The 22,255-nt window shown below is 34.6% G+C and overlaps 1 protein-coding gene and 1 pseudogene across 1 annotated transcript; both read right to left on the bottom strand.

Annotated features, from left to right (window-relative positions):
- Positions 1-362: 362 nt before the first annotated feature.
- Positions 363-11,414, bottom strand: Sec63 (translocation protein Sec63). The gene is made up of 13 exons (XM_089651011.1): positions 11,171-11,414; positions 10,554-10,885; positions 9,492-9,662; positions 8,926-9,132; positions 7,152-7,380; positions 5,383-5,676; positions 5,086-5,212; positions 4,680-4,972; positions 4,016-4,148; positions 3,829-3,913; positions 1,874-2,039; positions 1,473-1,594; positions 363-573 (listed from the first exon to the last, which is right to left on the bottom strand). The coding sequence occupies exons 1-13, from the start codon at positions 11,292-11,294 to the stop codon at positions 520-522; spliced, it is 2,337 nt and encodes a 778-aa protein (XP_089507137.1). The 5' UTR covers positions 11,295-11,414; the 3' UTR covers positions 363-519.
- A 4,676-nt stretch (positions 11,415-16,090) lies between these two features.
- On the bottom strand, positions 16,091-19,961 carry LOC149426378 (uncharacterized; annotated as a pseudogene).
- Between the last annotated feature and the right edge of the window lie 2,294 nt (positions 19,962-22,255).

The raw sequence follows: 22,255 nt of genomic DNA, 5'->3' as shown, positions 1-22,255 counted from the left end.
AATGAAGCAATTTTTCACTACACAATTTGATCATGACATAAATGATGCGACAGTTAAACTTCATAAAATTTTATTTATGTCAAGGTAAAACAAACGATACCGTGCATCAATCATCAAATTCATACGCAAGAGGAAGCAAACATTATGCAATTATTTATTTAAAAAGACATAATATAAGCCAATATTCTTGCCTTTAATATTATGCTGTGAAAATAAGCAGTTTGGAAATGTTTAATTCTGCTTTCTGCTGTATATAAAATGTTTTAAAGGTTTATGGATTGGTTACATTATTAGTTCTAAAACAAACATCGATGACGGAGTAAAGTAAATTAATTAGTAATTAGTAAAGTAAACTTCGCAAGAAACTTTCAGAACTGAATTTATTAAATTGACTGAGGAAGTGGTGACATTTGAACACAAACAACATGTCATCTGCACTGAACATAGAATCTGAAGAGAATGGTACAAAAAGTTTGCCTATAACACAACAGTTTATATTTCTATATCTTCACTCATTGTCTATTCTTCTTCGTCAACTTCATCATCTGTGGTAAATTCACTTTCATTTCCATCCTGGAAAAAAAACAAAACAAATCATTAGACCATACATATAATAAAATAAACTAAATTGATCGTCCATTTCATTAGTCAGAAAAATTACAAAATAATAAAATTTTGTTAAATTCAGTTGTACCTAAAAGTGTACGCTCTTTCTGGTGGAATTCTCAGATTACTCATAAATGCATCCAAACAATTAACAATGCCAATAAACTTGTAAAGAATTAAACAAAATCTTAATGTTGTCTAGGTCACTGTAGAACATTTTGAAATGTCTAATCAATATCAATACCAGACCATAAGCCTCCTGGGTGCCTACTCTGTATCTTTCGGGTTAACAAACCAGTAAGTTCGTGGTTTAACCTTTCCTTTCCGGCGCTGTCAACTAAGTGAACATCGTCTCTAATTAATAAAATATCTCTGTAAATATACTAAACACAGGGTTCAAATTTGTTGTTATTCCTCCGCAATATATTTAAGTATTGTATAAAGTAATTACAATATATAAATATTTACCGAGTGTATAGTTCCGGAGGATGTGGAATTTTTTAACACCGTAAGGGAAGAGTTAATACGGGCTTGTGACGTGGTTAAACCGGCGGCAGGAAAGTTTCGAAAGATACACAGTAGGCCCCCCTGGTGTGTTATTGTATAGTACAAAATCACACAAACAACATAGGTGCATGAGACCATTAGAATATTGCTTTCCTCATTACAAGGGTTGCCATAAGTGGCTAAGGTATTGTTGGAATGGGGAGGGTACACAAAGTACCAACCCCTTACTCCAGGCTCCGCAACATCCAGTTTTAATTTGGCCTCAAATCAAAAATTAGGTTTGCGTGAAAAAGGCCACGCAGCAGTGACTGATTTTTTCCCAAAACCCTTTACGTGCACTTGTAGTATAGAGTTCTCACCTGCGCTTGGTGATCACTTTCCGAATCACTGATGTCCCACTGTGGGTGGTCTGTAGGCACCACGGGGGCTTCGTGAACGTCTAATTTAATATCCTGCTGCTGATCCATTCCTAAATATGAATCTGAAACAACAATAACATCATTAGTCCACGGTATCAGAGAGACCCCTCAAAAATTAACAGGAATATGAGCATGACTAACTGTCGCTTTCTCAGTGTTCCTGCACCTGCTGATTAATAGTAGATGATTAAAATGATACTAGTATTAGATTGTTAAAATAACAGTAGTTGGATAAAATAACAGAGATGGTTAAAACAACAGCAAATGGATATGATAACAGTAGATAATTAAAATGACAGATGGTTAAAATGATTTTTTTTTTAAAGTTGTGGTAAGCTGACCTGATCGTAAGCAGACGGTAAGTGTATATACACCGGGCCATTTAGGTGCTGTGAATCTGAGCTGGACCTCCTGCTCATCCACCAAGTTGGTGACGTGGCTGGGGGCGGTGAGCAACGTGTGGGATTTGCGGTCGCAAATGTACGTCCACCAGTACTCTTGCTTATCCTGTTGAAAAAAGAATTTCATGAATTACTGGATGGCATTAAATTGGAACTTCGGCGTCATTAAATTGCAGGAATGCTGTTTACAGCTAGAAAAACAAAGTCCAAAGCTGATTTGAGATATTCACGGCCAAAAGTATAATAGTTACATATTTATTTTTAGGATATTATGCCGTGTTGCACTATCTCCTTCTTTCTATTTCTCTGCTTTTGAAAAAAAAAAAAGTTTTGGAATATGAGTTGGCTTGAGAAACAATTCTCAACGCGGTTTTGTTACGTTAACGGCATAATTGAATGGAGTTCTTTAATTTTATCCGAATGACAGCCAGATGACAGCAACCGACTTCGAATTCAAATACGTAATGTTATAAACAGAAACGTTGAGATTAGAAAGGATTGGACTGATAATTAACCTTTTGAACGCGTTAATTTGCTCCGTTTTATCTATACCCGTACGCGGTACATATTTTCAAATACCTATGCACGCAATTAAATGTCAAATTATAGCATTCTGGCATGATTTATTGGACTATATAGATAGAACAGATTATTCTCCACAATATGAAAACAAATCCTCGTGTGTCAACACTCTTAGATGTTTATAAAAACAAAAACATAAAATTTCATACAAAGACGTACCGTATCTTTTGAATGTGGTCCCGCCATTCACTTGGCGTGTGTGTACTTAGGCCACTGCGTTGATAGAAAGTTGTGAATGACATACTAGTACTAACGCCATCCGTTGACAAAAATGTAAACTAAAGGACTAAAAGGTGCGAAGAGGCGCACTTGATTATCGTCTTTTTTTATGAAATACAATTTTATTTTTGAGAAATTCTTGTAGATGTCAGCATCGTGAGAGTTCTACGAATGTCCAAGTGAGCAAGAAATACATTTGTGACGAAAGAGCGCTGGAATATCGGCCGTCAAAGTTTCCGTATCAACTGTGGATACAGCCGCGTGTGAGTATAGATTTTTTGCCATAACAACAGTTGATACGGCCGCGTGCAAAGAGTTAAAAAGAATTATGCTCATTTTCAGAAAGCTTTTTTCCACCTGAAATATAAATGATTTCTCTTCACTTTTTGGAATCAGGTAATTTTTTCACTTATCCTAATCAGATTTTAGTCCATATAGAAAAAAAAACTAGTTTTTATGTGAAAAAAATCCTACGAAAACCAGTCTTGATTTTTGACATCTTTTGACTTTTGGTACCATTTCTTATGTTAAGCGTCTCAACTTATCAAACTGATTTCATAAGCTGTGAGAAGGCTGTAAGTTCGCGCGGAAGCTATTAGGCCTGTCAAAAACTTACGCCTCTTACAACTTCTGTAACACGCTTTAAATTACAGTAAGAGACTTAGGACGGGTTGTTTCGGAGAATCTGAACAATTCATCAAATTTCAACGTTCATTTTCAAGTGCTGTGAAAGATTTTTTCAAGTTCTGTTTTTATTTCAGTTTTGTCAAGCAACTAGCCTACAATGATATAAAAACAGAACTTGAATAAGTCTTTCACAGAACCCGAAAATGAACGTTGAAATTTGATGAATTGTTCAAATTCTCCGAAACAACCCGTCCTTACAGTGTCATACGTACATTGGTGATTGTGCCATAAGTCAGTTATGTGAGAGACTTACGGAAAAAACTTACATATGTACAGGCAGCCTTACAAAGAGATTTTATAAAAAATTATGGGACAGCAATGCTTATTCTGCAATTTAAGTAGGACCAGAGTAAAAGGTAGAACTACCCTTCCCGCTGGAAATGTGTTAAGATTAATGTAAAATTTACCTCAGGGTAGAAGGGACAATGTACTGCATGTGATGTTTTTGATCGACCTTCTAACCTCTCACGTTTTTGAAGTCTTTGTTGGAACCTAAAAAAAATCGAAAAAAATAATTGTTAAAAATACACTACAAAAATGTATAAATTGTACCTTATTTGGATGCATATTCATTGATAGCAGGAAAATATTTACTTGTCCCATTCGGTGTCATCATCTTCCACTTCCTCTGACTTCTTATCAATATCTTCAGTCTCTGATTCTCTTCTGGAACCTTCCGTTCCCTCGGCCGCCTCATTGTCAGACAAGTCAGACGCATCTGAATCATCTACAAAAAATAGAAAATAAACATTATCCTCTAATAATTAAATATATTTATCATTGAAATAATACCAACAATCTAAAATTTAATATTAAAATCTTAGATGGGACCTACACATCAAAGTTATTGCGGAAAAACTCACAAGTATGTACATGTCTTTAAAAATCTAAGAAATGTGGTAAATAAAAAGGATATGAAAAAAGTCCACAGGGTCATTATGTTATCCTCTAATCGAATATGGATTATAGGATGGGGATCTTTTACATCTAAGTACATACGTCAGCTGAATACAATTAAAAAAAAATCATAAAGACCATTCTGAAAGTACCCATAAGAATGCATTCGATTGAAATTTTCAAAAGTTTTGAAGTACCAAATGCACAACAAATGTATGCCAAAAATATACTATTCAAAAATACGGAATCCCCTACTGGACCGGGTATCCATCACTGATCGAATCAAAATGACATAATAAACATTAAAGTTCTAAAAACACATTCGGACAAAAAAAACTACATAACAAAAAAATGTACATACCTGCTTTATCTTCTGAAGGTGGTTTGGGGGTTTTTTTGACGCCGTTGGGTGGGGTGGCCGCAGCCGCCTTTGCCGGGACCTTTGCGGCGGCGGCCGCAGCTGCGTTTTTACTGTCTTTCTGTTGCTGTTGCTTCGTCTGAGGCTTCTTCGTTTTCTTGTTGGACGAGGACTTCTTGGGCTGCTTCATCCAGACGGGCTTCTTGTAGCCCGTATCCTTCTTTGCAGCATCTACTGGGGCCGGCTTTTCGCCTTCCTTTTCTTCTCCGTCTTTTTCTAATATTTCATCAGATTCCCTAAAAAAATCATTAGTTTTGTGAGAAACTGATACCTTTCGCAAATATTTAAAGTTTTAAATTTTTTTTGTTACTCTCTTCATTTTGGGAAAACAATAAGGTAAAATAGTTACTTTAATTGTTGCTGCTCTTTGACGGTGGTATCACCAAACACCTCCTGCATCCGTGATCTCCTAAGGTATACTGTCACAGTAACAATAGCACCAGCTGTCACAACCTCTGACTTTTCATCATCGATAACTGAAAACAAATATAATATTACATACATATACACATGTGTAATTAAATAGGTTTTTCTCTTTATTACCCCTTCATTCACAATGTTTTTATAATCCAAATATCTAGGATTGATTATTGTATATCACTTGATCAGTGTTTCTCAAAGTAGTGTATCAGTGCACGTGAATTACCTTCGGTGTTGACCTGGAAGTGTATGTAGGGCATGTTGGACAGCACCATGATGAGATCATCATACTGCTGGTCCGTTAGGCCACGCAATAGGGCGCGCCGGTCCTCGCCGGGAATCTGGGCCAGCTGCGTCAGGGTCTGCACATGCTTCTTGCGGCCCGTGAAGTACTTGAGGTTTTCCTCGGAAATGTGCGGCAGCTGTAGCAGGGGGGACTTGAATTCCCACAGGGCTTGCACCATCATGGGCGACAGCTTCATGCAGTTCTCGATGGTCTCAATGGACGGGAGGCGGGGAACTGCCAACAAATTCAACAGTTAGTCTCAAAGTTACACAGATAATAATAATATATCTACAGTCAAACTTGGTTATAACGAGCACGAGAGTACTTAAATGCTTCTAGGCTGTAAAATAATGCTTGTCACCAACCAGAGATGCACAACCCGAGGCCCCATTCTTTCATACGACCCACATGGCTATAGAGAAAAATCTAAATGTAACTAGGTACCTTCATAGACATATTTATTGGTTTTTAAAACAAAATTGACGATGAATACAAAAGAAGTAAAAAGGGAACAAATTTGCGAAGCTCAAATTTCACATGACTTTTGCAGATTTTATGACAATTTTAATTTTGCCCGAACGATAGCAATGGTTCACGTAGCCGACAATCTTAGACAGGTAGTGCCATAAAAATATGAATCCGTCCCTAACGGGATAGGAAATTCTAGAACAATTTCCAACTATTTTTTCAGACCCAATGGACCCATTCATGTATTCAGAAATTGTGTTGACAAAATTATTTGCTCCGTATATCAGTGAATCGACCTCGTTATAACAGGCAACAATTATATGAAGATAAGGTTGAACTAAAATATCATTTTTTAATTTCTTTTTATAGGTGATCGTTATAACCAAGTTCGTCTGTATTTTATTACACATATGTATTTACATTGGGAACTTCAAATAGTTATTTAAATGAGTTTTGAGTTTCAAATATTATTTGTATAATGTTATAGACATAGACTTAAGATATTTTGATTCAGTGGATCCTGCAGACAAGCTGGCGTGTGACAGCTTTGTTGGTCTACCTATCTTGTTAAAAAAAAAAAAAAAAGTGTATGTCCATTGCAAATTATTTATGCGGCGATCAATGCTAGCAAAAAATTGTGACTATTTTAAGTTGAATGTAATATGAATGGATAAGGTAATTTAAAAAGTAGTGAAGCCAAGAGATGAAATGAAAGGTTTCAAATTTTCAGTGCCTCTCTAGTGTAGTAAAACATTTTTCTTTTATCATTGAAAGAAATATTGTAACCTGTCCATCTATTTAATGAACGACACATGTAAAAGAAAGAGAGTTAACTATAGAGCTACCAGCAACAGGTCCATATTTTCTGTAAACACTCTTCCAACATAGGCCAGTGCGATCAGCAGTAATACTTCCCCATCTTCCTCTTCTCCATCTCCTTCCCACTACTATCAGTCTCACAACATACTCCAATTGGGGAAACCAAAGTCTCATAGGCTCGAGATGGTTGGGAGCAGTTGGAACTTTTGTGCAATATTCGCACAAAAAAAAATCTAGAGAAACTTCTTGACGGTGAATTGGCGGTCCTTGTTCAGGGTCTGCGGGTTGAGCATCAAAAGCGAGGTGAGCGTGGATGAGGGCGCGCCCCTTGATGAAGTAGACCCGGCACACCGGCTGCTCCTTATTCTTCTCGCTCAGGTTCTGGATGTCCTGTAAAAATAACAACTAGTGATATATAATACCTCTTCCAGCATAGGCCAGTGCGATCAGCTGGTTGACGCAGTTGACCATCTCCAGCACGAGGTAGGGGGACTTCTTGACGATGAGCTGGCGGTCCTTATCCAGGGTCTGTGGGTTGAGCACAAGGCGCGAAAGGTGAGCGTGGATGAGAGCGCGCGCCTTGATGGAGTAGGCACGGCACAGAGGCTGCTCCTTGTTCTTCTCACCCAGGTTTTGGATGTCGCGGAGAAGCTGAAAAAATGGATTGATTATCATTAATAATTAAAATAATTATTTTCACTAAAATTCACTTCCCAGAGTGAGTATTGAAGCAGAGAGGGAACACAAATCTGGTAAGTACCTGAAGTAGGATACTTTTTTTTTAATGCATACATTTTTGTATATCCACATAAAATCCACTACAAAAGGCAGGTTAAGCCAAGAGTGCATAATAATGTCGATAAGTAGGTAGCTAATTTAAATAATTTTAATGTTTCGAATCCGCAACCTCTTACCAGTTAACCAAATAGCTCATCATAAGATTAAAAATACATACAAACTTCAGAGAGCAAAACAGCTGTTGCGCAGAACAGTGGAACAATAAAATTATATTTGATTTAATAATATGTAATGAAAATTGAAATTGTGGGGACCACATCTTTGTAAGACTGACTGTAGATTTAAATTGAGGTTGAAAATTTGAAAACAACCCAAAGGTTGAAAATTATGACACTCTCTTTCCAAAGAGATATTGGTATGGTAGTAATTAAAGTATTTGAATCATTAACTATTCTATAACTATGAGGGGAACTTGAGTAACAAAACTAATACACATTTTTAAGGGTAAAATATAATTTCAAATTTAGTTGCATGTTGAATATTTTATTTGCTGTTTTGAGACGTGTCAGAAATTTTTTATTAATGTCTGGCACCACAAACTGAGTGTAGTGTTTGTTCATCTATCTTTACAAAATGCACTTGTTTAAATATTTGAAAAGATATTTATATAAATGTAGTTTCAAAAAATGCCGTGGCATTGTGTAATGAAATTTATCAGTAGAGATTAAGCAGGTGCCATGTAATTTAATTTAACAGGAGTTAAAGATAAGCATCATCAGCCAAAAAATATTGATATGGCATATTTGATTAAAGTTGTAAAAGATAAGTTTTATGCAGTAATCGTAAATTGTATCATTATGTAATGATATAATAATTGTAAATTGAATTATTATGTAATGATACAATTTATAATCCTAAAAAGCTTAATATCTTTTGTTAACGGCTAGACCAGTCATTCCCAAAGTGGTCTATATCGACTCATGTCATTGAAAAAAAAGTTAGGGGTGCATGAGATATAAATGGGGGTCCACGAATTCGAAAATATTGTGAGGAATTACAATACTGAGCAATTGAGAAAACATGAGTCTACCCAAAACAGAAAAAATCTAGACCTCTGGGGTAGACTAAGGAAAATGGTATACTAATTTGATAACTATGCGGCCAATTCAAACTTGTTTCTTGCTTTGCTGTACCCATACATGACTGAAACAGCTGTTGGGACTAAGTATCAATATATATAACAAAGTATATATCAATAATTGTAGAAAATGTGGCGGCCCCAGACTCCCGATAACCCTGGGGACGTTTATCACCGGCCCAGTGACATATTAACATTCACTTTAGACTTCAAGCCACACTTACAGGGGTCTATATGTTCACTTGCAGACTAATTCCTGTAAGGTGGGTCTGCACCATGGGTCTACGGTGCAGGTACCAACAAGAATTTGAAAGACTTACAGAAGGAACTTCCTCATTGTCGGACATTCTTTCGCAGATTTCCGAGTTGTGTTTGCGATCAAATTCGCAACTAGCGGCCAGGATCATGATGGCCCTCTTGAGTGCCATGGACGGAGTCTTGTGTATGAAGTACACATACAGCTGAGTGGTGTCCAGGAGCACCTGGTCACCAGAGAACCTGATGGAGCGGTACCACCAAGTGCCCACCTGAAATAAAACAGAGAAAACAAATAAAATAAAAAACTAAGTTATTTCATTGTAATTGCGATGAGGCTAAGGAAATTTTTAAATTATAAGGAATTTAAGAAAAAATTGAATAGAAAGCAATTATTTCTGTACTTGTGTAATTTTAAGTTAGTTTTAAAAAGTTAGTGAAGTTAGTGTTAGTGAAGTACGCGGGTAGCGAATTATAAAAGGTAAGTACATTATAAAATAAAACTCAAAAACAAAGTTAATAGAAAGCAGGCAAAGAGCAGTCGGTGCGTCAATGTGCACTATATCTATGGGATCATAGTTTACAATGTATAACATATTCATGTTATGTAATACCAAGATGCTATACTTACAACAGTCGGCAGTGCAACCATAAACACAAGGGCATAGAGCCCAAGGACCCAGACACTGTTTTCTTTCTCTACGATCCAACTGGGCAGGGCAATACCAAAACTCATAGCACCCGGCCCATCGGGGTTGCCATACTTCTCCCAGTTCTTGCGGGCTTCATCGTCGGTTAAGGCCTGGAAATAAAGGCAGCATGTTAGTAACATTTGCTTGAAAAGTGACTTATTTACATATATTTGATTTAACAGGTTTCAAAAGAATTTGATGTACTATGTAGTCCGTTCAACCCAAATTGTATTGAATATATAAATTTACACCTGTTTCGGAAAATAATTTTAATCAATTAAAAGTTTAAAGTAGAGTCAAAATAACATGTAACAAAATGTTCAGTCTGTGCTTTTTAATAAGTCACATAACAAAGTTATCTTTAGTATAAAATTTGGTTACCGAAGACAGTGTATTTGTTTGCGCCCGTACATAAGCAATATGAATAGGAATAAACAGTTTTGTCGGTAAAATAAACTCAATTCTTTCAAGAAAGGCAAGAAAGGCAATTACAATATTGGATTGAATCATCGGTACAATATTGTATTTTGTATGCCTTTCTCAAAAGAATTGAGTTTTTAAACAAACAAAACTATTAATTCATATTCATAATGCGTATGTATAGGCGCAAACAAATAAATTTGTCTTAATATTGTAAAGCAATATCAAGGCCCGGTAGTAAGCGTTCAAAGATGGTTTGAAAGGGAGATATGTAAATAAAAATGTTAGAGGGAGCGCGCTAATATTAAAAATATATATATATATAAATTGCATATTTTAATAAAATAAATTAATTATACACATAAAATCCAACAAGCGTCGCGTTTAAACTAAAATTACAAAAATATGTTATTTATTTTAACAATTATAATTTTTTATAAGGATTGTATTAGTAAATAGATAACTACGTACCTATTTAAAATACCATAAATAAATAAATACTGAAAGTAGGGAATAAAAACAAGCTGTCATCAAAGTTATAAATAATGAAATAGTTCATTTAAAAATGCACAATAACATACCTGGTAAGCTTTGGTGAGTTTCATGAAAGCTTTTTCATTTCCAGTCTCCTTGTCAGGATGCAATATCAAGGACAGTTTCCTGTAGGACTTCTTAATGTCCGCCTGAGATGCGCCCGGTGGGACACCGAGGATCTCGTAGGGGTCGAAGTTGGACATTTCATAGTCAAACTGGGACACTTTGTAGGCCAATAACACTAGGACTATCCAACCCAGGACTATTGAAGCTTTGATTACGAAATTCTTCACTCCTTTGTAAGGTTCTGAAGATTCTAATAACAACTTCTTCTTTGCACATCCCGGACAGTAACATGACTGGTAACTTTTGTCAGGATCTAAAAGAGGTTATATTTTTAAACCACATTAGTACTGCGTTGTAATATAGATATCGTGGTAAATTACCGTTACTCACGTGCAGGCCTACGCCATTGCATGTCAATGAATTATAATTGGACATAACTGTCATTCACGACATACCAGAAGCTAACTTCAAAGGTTGATGTAAATAACTAGGTGTCACAAAATTGCACAAACTTCTGAGGAAGTTTGAAGAGTTCAGGTTTATCAAGAGTTTTAAAGCGATTTCATAAGGTTGAAGGTAATAATAAATAAATGTGTACCTTCTTTTCTTTTCCTCGGCCAATAGTAAAATGTTGCCGGAATAAGAACTAGTGCTAGGAATGATAGAAGGAAATAAAAGAATGTCGATCCACTTTCATCATATTCGAATTTTTGGCCTCCCATTATAACTGGAAACTAAATTTAATAAAATATATAATTTAAATTGCCACGGATCATCGAGATGCTATATAGCTAAACAACTTGTCAAATACGACGAGATTACTGCCAACCAGACGTTTCCAATGTGTGTTTTCCAGTGCTGCCACTAAAATAATATTTATTAACTGGGATTGCTGGGAAGTAGGTACTGAAACGGTTCTTGCCTAACTAGCATATGATTTAGTATCGGTATTTCGATCATTCATAAATAAATAAAATAAAACACGAAGAAAATAACACTAGATGTGCCATCGTTATAAATTTTAATGGAAACATATGTTTAATTTAGCCCAATTTCCCAGCTTTCCGTCTTACTTACACTCGCCTAAAATCGAAGACCTCCATCTCATTTGAATTGGTTGTGATGAAATTTAGGCCCATATTGGACACATATTTGGATTCACGAAACACACCGGCAAAGCATGTCTTATATTAATCTTTATTCTTTGTAAAAATAAAACTAATCAACTTGAAATTAAAGAGCGTAGACCGCAAACAAAAATTAGTACACTTTTACCAACAACAACAAAAAAACCTTTGTTTCAACTTATTGACAAAAGACTATTTGCATTTACGATTAGGTAAAATAGTGTTAATTAATATTATTTTCATTTTTAATTTTTGGAGGTGGGTTTGGGTACCACCGCCCGGGAACCATTTATTTGATTACAAACTCTGCCATATGTCATCCCAAGTGATTCACTACGTTTGGTGATTTATTAGCGATGTCCGGGTTCATCAGGTAAGGTGTGTTCAGGATGCGCCTGTCCACCACCTGCCTGGCGTGCCATATCGCGAGAGGCTGGTTTGGAGAGAGGATTGTTTGGGAAGACCCTTTGACCACCTTGCGCCGCATTTAGAGGGATATACATTGATGTATTATACTAGATTAGCCCTGTCTAGTTAAATTCATTTTAAAAATAGAGCCACGTAGCGTACGTCACAAATATGGAGATGAACTTAACAACCCAACTCTGTTTAAACTCCTTGTACAAGCGTTCAAACTCGTAAGCGAAACCATGGAGAATTTGTTGTCAGAGGTGTTGTAATTTTGACATAATTCAAATTTAAATATTTGGAACTGGGTTATTTTTGTGATTGAAAAAATTAACCTGCCCAGCATAGCTGAGAAGCAAAATAGCTTACTCTAGACCAACAAAAGGTAAAACGCAATGCACAGTGCCCATTTCGCATTGCGACACAGTGCGTGGGCCTTTTCATAAATGTGCACGTAAATCAAACCAAAATTGTGTTGGGGTTATTTTTAAATGAATATGCCGTGTCTAGTCTAATTTAGTCTATGGGGATATATTAATATGTTCGTTCATATATCTTTCCTTTAAAAAGACCCTCCACACAAAATCCCAAAAGATGACATAGGCCCTGAGGGAAATTATTTTCCTCAGGGCATCCTGTGTGGGGTTAATTTTAAAAAATACCGTGAATATATAATGTACGCGTAAAATCCTTCATAATATTTGATAAAACACAGTGGAAGATGATCGATCTGAGGTTCGGTAGGTAGGTAATAATCGATTGTAAAAATAGCGAAAAAACCTCTAATCAAAATCACTCTCAAATTGTGTAAATAAAAGAAAACCGGATGACATAAATAAATTACACATATTGTAATAAAATAACCCTGACTTTTATCATACAAATAAATTACACATATGTATTATAAATTATAAAAATCCCTTTTTGCTATAAAATCGGCCTTTTCCTCGAGAGATAAATTATTCAAGTATTATTCCCAAGTACTTTATCTTATTAACCTTTTCCATGTTTTCACCCTCCATTTTGACTTGATGACGCTAATCGTACTTTCGGATACCAATGATCATGCACATTGTTTTAGAGATGTTGAGTTTAAGTTTGTTAATCATCAGCCATTTTTACATATAATAATAAAAAAAAATTGATTTTATCAATTATACTTTCATAATCCTTACCTGTGATGTAAATAAGTGCATCATCTGCAGATTATCTAATCTCGCATTTTTTGAGACTCTAATAATATAATTTATGAAAATTTAACTTATTATTTCATTATAAGGGTGGTCCTAGTACGGATCCCTGTGGCACTCTCAGATTATTTATGTATTATTTTAAAGGTTCTGATGTACACATATTAACTATTGTGACTTGTAGCGTAGCCTGTTACTTAAGTAGCGATTAAATCATCTTAATGCCATACCTTTAACTCCTATTGCCAGTGGCGGATTAACCCTAAGGCAAAGTAGGCACGTGCCTAGGGGCGCCAGTTACAAAGGGGCGCCGGCGGGCGCCCCTAGAATTAAAAAAAAAATATATATAAACTTAATTTTGTAAGTAAGTATGCACCTGCTTACACAATATAAAAGATTATTTACTTCTGTAGAGATGCAGAGCTTCCAAAGCATACTCGCCTTCTTGATTATTCCTCCATGCCTCCATCGCATGATTTTTTAATAGAAGACCGCTCGCTCGTGGATTCGTTCGCGGGCGTTGCTAGATTGCAGGGCAAAGGGCGCAGCGGGGGCAGGGGCTAAGCGGCCGGCACCGGACTTCCGAACGGATGACGGGGTGACAGTCACACTCATCACTTTCAGCTTGGATGTCGCCGGTTACGCGCGCTTCTATGGATTACGTACTCGCAGCGGTATTTGTGTGAATTAATTAGTACATTGCGTTTTAGTTCATTACCCAAATAATGAGTGAATTGAAGAAGAAACCTAGTGGTGCAGCTTATAAAAGGAAGGCTAAGGAAAAAGAAGAAAAAAATCAAAATATTATAAAGCATACGAAACATATTGAGACATTTTTTTCTAAATTAAAAAGTGATGATTCGGAATTTTCTAACGCAATTCACAGTGCGTCTTCTACCGAGTCTATTCAATGTGAAATTCCTACTAGTTCTAAACAACACGATTTGTCCATGCTGCCTACTCCGTCAGCCGTAGAAGTTGTGAGGCAGTCGCAAAATAGACTGTTTATCGTGGGATGTGACCCAGTCAAGTGGGATATCAATAACGAAACACAAGAATACATTGCAATTAATGGATTTAATCAAAATCAAAATGCAGATTTTTCATTGAGTAAGAGAACATATGAAGATAAAATCTCACGTTTTTTAACAAAAACAATGTTTGAAAGAAAGTTGTTAAATAGAGAAAAACTTCCAAGGAAATGGCTTATTTACTCTCCAAGCACAGGTAAAGTTTATTGTGGACCTTGTTTATTATTCGGTGGTGGAACTAGTTTTGGAAAACAAGATGTTGGTTTTAATGATTGGAAGAACGCATCGAATAGATTAGAAAGCCACGAAAACTCATGTGAACATAAAACATGTATTTTGAGCTTGCAACGTAGATCTAACATTGACGGTCGTGTCGATCATGAGCTCGCCGCTCAATTTCTAGAAGAGATGACTTATTGGCGTGAAGTTTTAAAACGAGTGGTTGCCACTGTAAAATCTTTAGCATCGCGTGGTTTACCTTTTAGAGGACATGACGAAAAACTTGGCTCTCTTCATAACGGAAATTACTTAATGACGCTGGAACTCATAGCGGAGTTTGATCCGTTTTTAAGTAAACATATTGCTCAATATGGCGGCAAGGGAAAGGGATATACCAATTACTTAAGTTCTACAACGTGTGACGAATTTATTGAATTGATGGCAAACAAAATATTAACACAAATAAAACATGAAATCAAGATATCAAAATATTATTCAATAATAGTGGATTCAACACCAGATATTTCCCACATTGACCAATTAACTTTCGTGATCCGATACATTCAAACCGACGGTACGCCCGTTGAACGTTTTCTTAAGTTTATCGCAAATGTCGGTCACAAATCACAAGACATAGCAAATGCTATTATTAAAACATTGGACATGATTGAAATTAATATATTAGACTGTAGAGGCCAGTCGTATGATAATGCCGCAAATATGTCAGGCATTTACAATGGATTACAGGCCAAAATAAAAGAACTATGTCCCCTAGCAGAATATATACCCTGCTCTGCACATTCGCTTAACCTAGTGGGTGAATGTGCCGCTGAATGCGCTCAAGAAGCTTGTTGGTTCTTTGGTCTCCTTCAAGAAATCTACACATTTTTTACAGCTTCAACTCAAAGATGGCAAACTCTACAAGCACAAATAATCCTAGGTAATGATAAAAAAAATAAAACTACTGTCAAAAATCCATCTGACACACGCTGGTCAGCTCGAGCAGATGCTTGCAAAAGTTTGAAAGAGTCATTTCCAGAAATTTGCAATGCTTTACTTGCTATCGAGAGCAATACAGAGCAAAAACGTTTTGTTGTATGTGAAGCTAAAGGCATAAGATTGAAATTAGAACGACTAGAAACTGCTTTCATGATCGTGTTTTGGGGTTTTATTTTAGTTAACATGAATAAAACCAATAAAAAATTACAGTCCGTTGATATTGATATTTGTACAGTTATTCAAATGTATGACAGTCTGATTCTAATAATTTCTTCAGAAAGGGAAAATTTTAATAAATATGAAGAGCAAGCCTTAGAATTCGCATTAGTCAGAGAATAAGAAAAGGACATCAGGAGGATACGGAAGAGAAAACTCACAGCAGATGAATCTGCCGAAGATATTACTTTTTCATTATCTGGTCGGGAAACATTTAGACTTTAGAGTGACAGTATATTTAGTAATTATAGACAGACTTGTCGTTGAACTTCAAAAGAGACGAGAAGCGTACAGCAATTTTTATACCAAATTTTCGTTTTTAAGCAATTTGGTCAATTTGAACACCGAAGAAGTTCAAAATAGTGCTAGTATGTTAGTAACAATATATTCTAGTGATTTAGAAAAGTGCTTTGTTGATGAATGTATCCATCTACGTTCTTATTTAAGAACGATAGCTCGAGATGGAGATCTGCCCCGAACAACCAAAGCGATTTTACAGGTTCTAAGAAAAAAAGAACTTGAAACAATTTATCCAAACATTGACATAGCCTTAAGAATGTGCGTATCGACGGCAGTCAGCAATTGCAGTGGCGAGCGGAGTTTTTCCTGTCTAAAGAGAGTGAAAAATTATCTTCGCTCAACCATGACAGACAGGAGATTAAATTCGTTAGCCATACTTAACATTGAATCCAAATTACTGCTCTCTTTAAACTATGACGATGTTATTGACAACTTCGCAAAACAAAAATGTAGACGCAGAGATGTTTAATTTTTTTTGTGATTAGTATATACCAATTTTTAAATTTAATTCCCGTAATTAACCTGCTTGAAATTTAAATGCAAATGCATATTTAACTTGTGACCAACCTTTGTTTCCGTATGTTTCACAAAAAAATGTTTTCCATATTGCTCATCGTGCGTTTAATGTACATTTTATTAACATACGAGTGTACCAATCTAGGCACTGTTTTTCAAGTAAATACTTTAAAACCTCAATTTTTTCTGTCTCCTTTAATATCTCGAAACGTGTACATTCATTCTCAAAATCATAAATTTGATGTACACATCACTGGTATTATAAGTAAATCATTGAAAATGATTGGATTCATTCATAGAATATCGAAACCATTTAAACACCCCCAATCCATTATAACCTTATACAACTCGTTGGTCAGAAGCAAATTGGAATATGGGAGTGTTATCTGGAACCCACATTATTTGAAATATTCTAAAACTATTGAATCTGTGCAAAAAAAAATTCTTAAGACTGTTATCATTTAAACTTGGATTAAATGTCTCACTCAAATCTTATGAGGAACGACTACAATACTTTAATTTTACAACATTGGAAAAAAGAAGACAATTTGCTGACTTAATATGTTTATATAAAATTACTAGCGAGTTCCCGGCATGCGTTGCAATGCCATTAAATAAATACATTGTTTCCAGCGACCCCACCCCCCTCTCACACGGTACCCACTCCCTCCTCCACCCCCCACCCCCTTCCCGCGAACCCCCCCCCCCCAACATACGGTACCCATTACCCCCTCCACCTTTTCCCACCCGTTCCCGCGAAAATGTCATTCTCAAATTTTTACATTTTCTATTAAAAAATAATTATTTGTAATATATGAAAAATAGATAGCTTTATAAATAAATAGCCTTTATGTTATTCTGATGTATCAGCTACATTATTGTAAAGTTTTATTAAAATCCATTCAGTAGTTTTTGCGTGAAAGAGTAACAAACATACATATATCCATCCATACAAACTTTTGCGTTTATAATATTAGTAAGGATTCTTAATAAACTTCTTACCACTAATTGTCTCAGCAATATAATTCAAAAACACATAAATAAAGTAATATTTAACAAAAATAAAACATTCTCGACCAACTTATTATACAAAGAAACTAAAATACTTAATATACGTAAATTATTTATATTACAAACTTTGAAATATGTCTTTAAAAACAAAAATAATTTCGAAATAAATGAAAACAGAATGAGCAAAAGAATAAATAATATATTTTACACCCCACAAACCAATACTAAATTATTGCAGACACATAGCAGTTTCATTGGTCCTCGTACATTTAACCTTCTACCACTACAAACTCAAATGACAAATAAAATGATAAAATATGTAAAAGAGGTAAAATTATGGTTGCATAATGTAGATATTGAAATGCTTTTTCTATAAATTTATCCATCCTTCTACAACTCACTTTCTGTAACTTTCTATACTGTAGTACAATATGTTTTCTGTTTATTTATTTTTTATAATAACAAAAAAAAAAAAAAAAAACTCAAAATCTGTCTGTTTTCTGTCTGTCATATTTTTATAATAGCTGAAAAAACCTTTTTCACTTATTCTACCTTTGTAATACTAACTTTTTATACTATGTTTTTTTAAGTCTATTTTATACTTTGGGTACTTGGAAATATAATATTTTGTTTTAATATTACCCACACTCAGGCAGTGCCTTAGTGGGTTTTCATTTCTTGTTTTCTTATTATGTTATTACATACAATTTGTTATTTTATATTATGTTATTATATACTATTTTCTATTATACATTATATGTACAAAGAAATGTGAATAAGTAAGGTTAAAAAAATATATACATATTAAAGTTCCTAATAGACATACCTAATTTAAGGAGTCAAAATATATTCCATATTGAAATAATTAATAACAATATTGCATACTTCAATCCACTGTCTCGAATGTGTCGTCTGTACAACACAGTTGAATGCGACCTTATAAATATATTCGCAAACAGTCTCGCACATTTTAAAAAACAAATTAACAATCTTCTACCATAATATGTCATGGAGAACAGTTATAATTTGTTAATAACAGTTATTAGCTTTATTATTCTCATTTTTTTCTTCCTCATCTTTCTCTGTACACTCACTATATTTTATATTTCATGTTTTATATTCGTGTTTTATATTCATGTTTTATATTTCTTTTTGATTATTATTATTTCTGTTTTTTCTCACTACTAGCATCTTCGCCTTGTAACAACTGAACCTTGTTTACGCATGCTGTGAACATTTTTAATTGGAGTGTTAATATCTGTGCACATTCCCACGCAATAATATTAATGTAATAATTTAATAAGTTAACACTCTGTAAGTGTTTCAAACAATAAATAAATAAATCATTGATCCATTGGTTAACACTTGATGTTTTTCCTGAAAACTTTTCGAGTAAAAATCTTTCTGCTGTTTTTCCTAGATTTTTATTTTCACTACCCTTACTATTATTATTTTCAGAAAGTCTCGTATCATGTTTAATTTCGTCCAGGTATTGTTCACCAAATTGTAAATTCCCACCTTCATCTAAGTAAATTTTGCTCAAATTTAGTTAAAATTAAAACCTAAAGTTAAAACTCAAAAGTTAAGGTAATTCCTATATTTTTTTACATTAACCCAACACAAGAGGCTCTGAGGAAAATAATTTCCCTCAGGGCCTCTGTCATTTTTGAAGATGCTGTGTGGAGGGTCTTTTTGAGGAGAGGAAGGAGTGAACGTGGGTCTTGAAGAGACCCATGTTGTAGGAAGGAGGAAACACAGAGCCCGGCAAATCGTTCCACAGCCGAGCTGTTGAACACAATAACGAGTCGTAGAAGCAACCCGTTTGACATTTGTCACATGACAAATGTCAACCGTGTACATATGTTGGGCGCACGTTTGGTGTGTTTCCCGACTATGCACCGGTGCCGAGAGGATCAATGATGCTAGTTCCTTGGAGCATCTTCCATTGAAATACCGGTTAATAAATATTTTCCGTGTTTGATGTTTTTTCTTTAGAGAATTCTGAATTTTAGTAAAAACGTCCGTAGTTGTTATGGCGGTGTGTTTTCTTGCAAGTTTCAAATCATCAGGAATATCAAATAAATGTTCATCGGGTGACTCGATTGAAGTTATGCAGTTCACACCGGTTTTTCCACCCAATGCTGCTAACACTGTAAATGTGAATCGTAACTTTTCCATTTTTCTTCACTAAAAATATCGTTTTATAAGACAAATAAAACAATGCGTTGCTCTGAAGTACAAAGAAACGACATTTAAAGTTTATTTGTCGTCCTTTTTTATATTAAAAAATTACATTATTTTTATTAGTCACTCAGTCAGCCACATAGCGAGTACACAATGCTGTTCATAAATAAATGCTGTTTAAGTGTAACCAAGACAACACATAAGTGACATTTGAAGTGCATAAAATAAAATTCGTAATTTAAACACAAAGGGATCCTAGGCATTTCTAGGTAGGTATTTATTAGTGAGTACTTATTCCTTTACATAAATAATTGATCATTTAATTTTTTTTATGTTTTATTAATTATCCCTATTAATATTATAACTGCGAAAGTGTATATTTGTGTGTTTGTATAGGTATATGTTACTTCTTCATGCAAAAAAACTACTGAACCGATTGTGATGAAACTTGGTATGTAAAAAAAAGATAGCTGGCAGTGTTGCCAACGAAGACGATATATCGCCACTTAGGCTACTCAGAACGAGAATCGGCGCTGAAAAAATCTAAAAGGCGACTGGTCGGGCTACTTCAGAGTCAAGTTAAAAACATAAAAACGTCAATTTTAAACAATTCTCTAGCCACCCCCCCCCCCATGAATTTTTTTTTTCGGGACAAATTTTATTTTCTTGAAATTTTCTAGCCGCCCCCCCCCCCTCCCACGAAATTTTTATTTTCACGTAAAACCCACCTAACTACAAATTCGGCTACTTTAGGTACTTGTTAAAATTTATAATATGTGGTCGCTAGAGGGGCGCCGATGAGGTGCTTGCCTAGGGCGCTCTCAACAGTTAATCCGCCTCTGCCTATTGCCTTTAGTTTCTTTTAATTAATCATTTTACATAGTTACTATTTATAGTTTCGAAAGCTTTCGAAAGAGCTTTCGAAATCCAGAAAAAAAATTAGTACAAATATAAATATGTCTTGTTTTACGAATACTAAAATTGTTACAAGTAAGAGGTTGGTAAATATTGTTTAGTATTTAACGTTACTAAATACATTTTATATTCTTATAACTTTAAGTCTTAGGTTCTTGGTTGATTTTATGTTTTTTTCTTAATCCAAGTTGTCAGTATCTAAAATATATGTTTTTATGCCTTATTGGGCTTTTACACTAAATACATGTAAGTGATACAGCTGTATGAACTATTTGTTGTACATAGTAGCAACCAGAGAGGTGCTTTATTTCAAATAAATCCATTTCAAATGGAAATGCAAAACGCAAAATGAGTATTTTCCATTTTGCATTTTAAATGCTTTTTTAAAAAGCATTTTGCATTTTAAATGCTTTTCTCAATGCATTTTCCATTTTAAATGCTTTTTTGCAACATTCTTCCTACTTTCTCCACTCATCTTTTTTTCATAAGCCCCAAATATCAGTCAGTTCTCAACCTCGCTATGAGAGATAATTTACATTTATGAAGTTGCTCCCTGGTAGGAGCCCTGGCAATTGAGTGATACCATTACAAAAAATACTGATTCAAATACTGAACATGGGGCCATGACGTTGTAATATTAAATGTTAGATAGCAGTTTCTATGTTTTTACGTTGGCAACATTAGTCCTGCGCAAATTTTTTGTGGTTTCATAATCTGTAGTCGTGGTGTTTTTGGATTTACCATCAATATGTTTGTTCTACATTGATGTCCATTATTAAATGACAAAATTGTTTAAAAATTCTATAATTATTTTAATTGTTTGACCTGAGAAACCATTTTGCATTTTCAATGCATTTTGAAAATAGGTGTTTTGCATTTTGCATTTGAAATGCTTTTCTAAAAACCATTTTGCATTCTGCATTTTCAAATGGAAATGTTTTGACCCATTTCCATTTTGCATTTCAAATGGTTTTGGGTACCCATTTTGCACATCTCTGGTAGCAACGCATGAGTTAAGCACATATTAAATAATATAGAATAGTTACTTCTTTAAAATGACAAACAAATGAGATTAAATATTCTAAAACATTAAATAATTCAATTTTTATTTGCATAACTTTTCTTTCAACTTTTGAAGGTTATACCCTTGTTAATTCGCAATTTGAAATATGAGGTCCCAATGGCCGAGAGGTTAGATTCGCGGTCCCAGTAAGACAGATATCCTGGGTTCGATTCCCATTTGAGACTGTTAACTTTTCATTTTTCTGTGTCTTGTTTTGTTTCGCTTAGATTTATATTAGTAATACCTTCTTATTCGATGTTATACCTATGAAGTAAATCGTAAAATTAAATATATTAAAAATAAAAATGTGTACTCACTACGGAGTCGTAAGCTCGTATATTTCAGAAAATTAATTATGAAGATTTAGTTTTATCACTAATACGGAATCTTGTGAAACATGTCTACAATATTACTAAATTTATTATCAAAGTTATGCAGCCGATTTATAGGCCTGATAATTTGTTTTAAAATTGTCCCAGGAAAAGCTAGCATTTTTCTGGTGGG

The sequence above is a fragment of the Hesperophylax consimilis genome, chromosome 1, assembly GCF_061612785.1.
Source record: "Hesperophylax consimilis isolate HC1 chromosome 1, BYU_Hcon_1.0, whole genome shotgun sequence".
NCBI classification, from domain to species: Eukaryota; Metazoa; Arthropoda; class Insecta; order Trichoptera; family Limnephilidae; genus Hesperophylax; species Hesperophylax consimilis.
The sequence above is the reverse complement of the archived record's forward strand: the minus strand, read 5'-3'. Positions and strand labels throughout refer to the sequence as shown.

Bases quoted from the DNA above. Each gene is read 5' to 3' on its own strand.
- Sec63 (XM_089651011.1), bottom strand. From the start codon at position 11,294: ATGGGAGGCCAAAAATTCGAATATGATGAAAGTGGATCGACATTCTTT. The intron at 3,914-4,015 runs GTAAATATTTTC...GATTTTTTTTAG, and splicing joins GATGACACCGAATGGGACAA to GTTCCAACAAAGACTTCAAA. The intron at 574-1,472 runs GTGAGAACTCTA...TTTTTTTTCCAG, and splicing joins AAAGTGATCACCAAGCGCAG to GATGGAAATGAAAGTGAATT.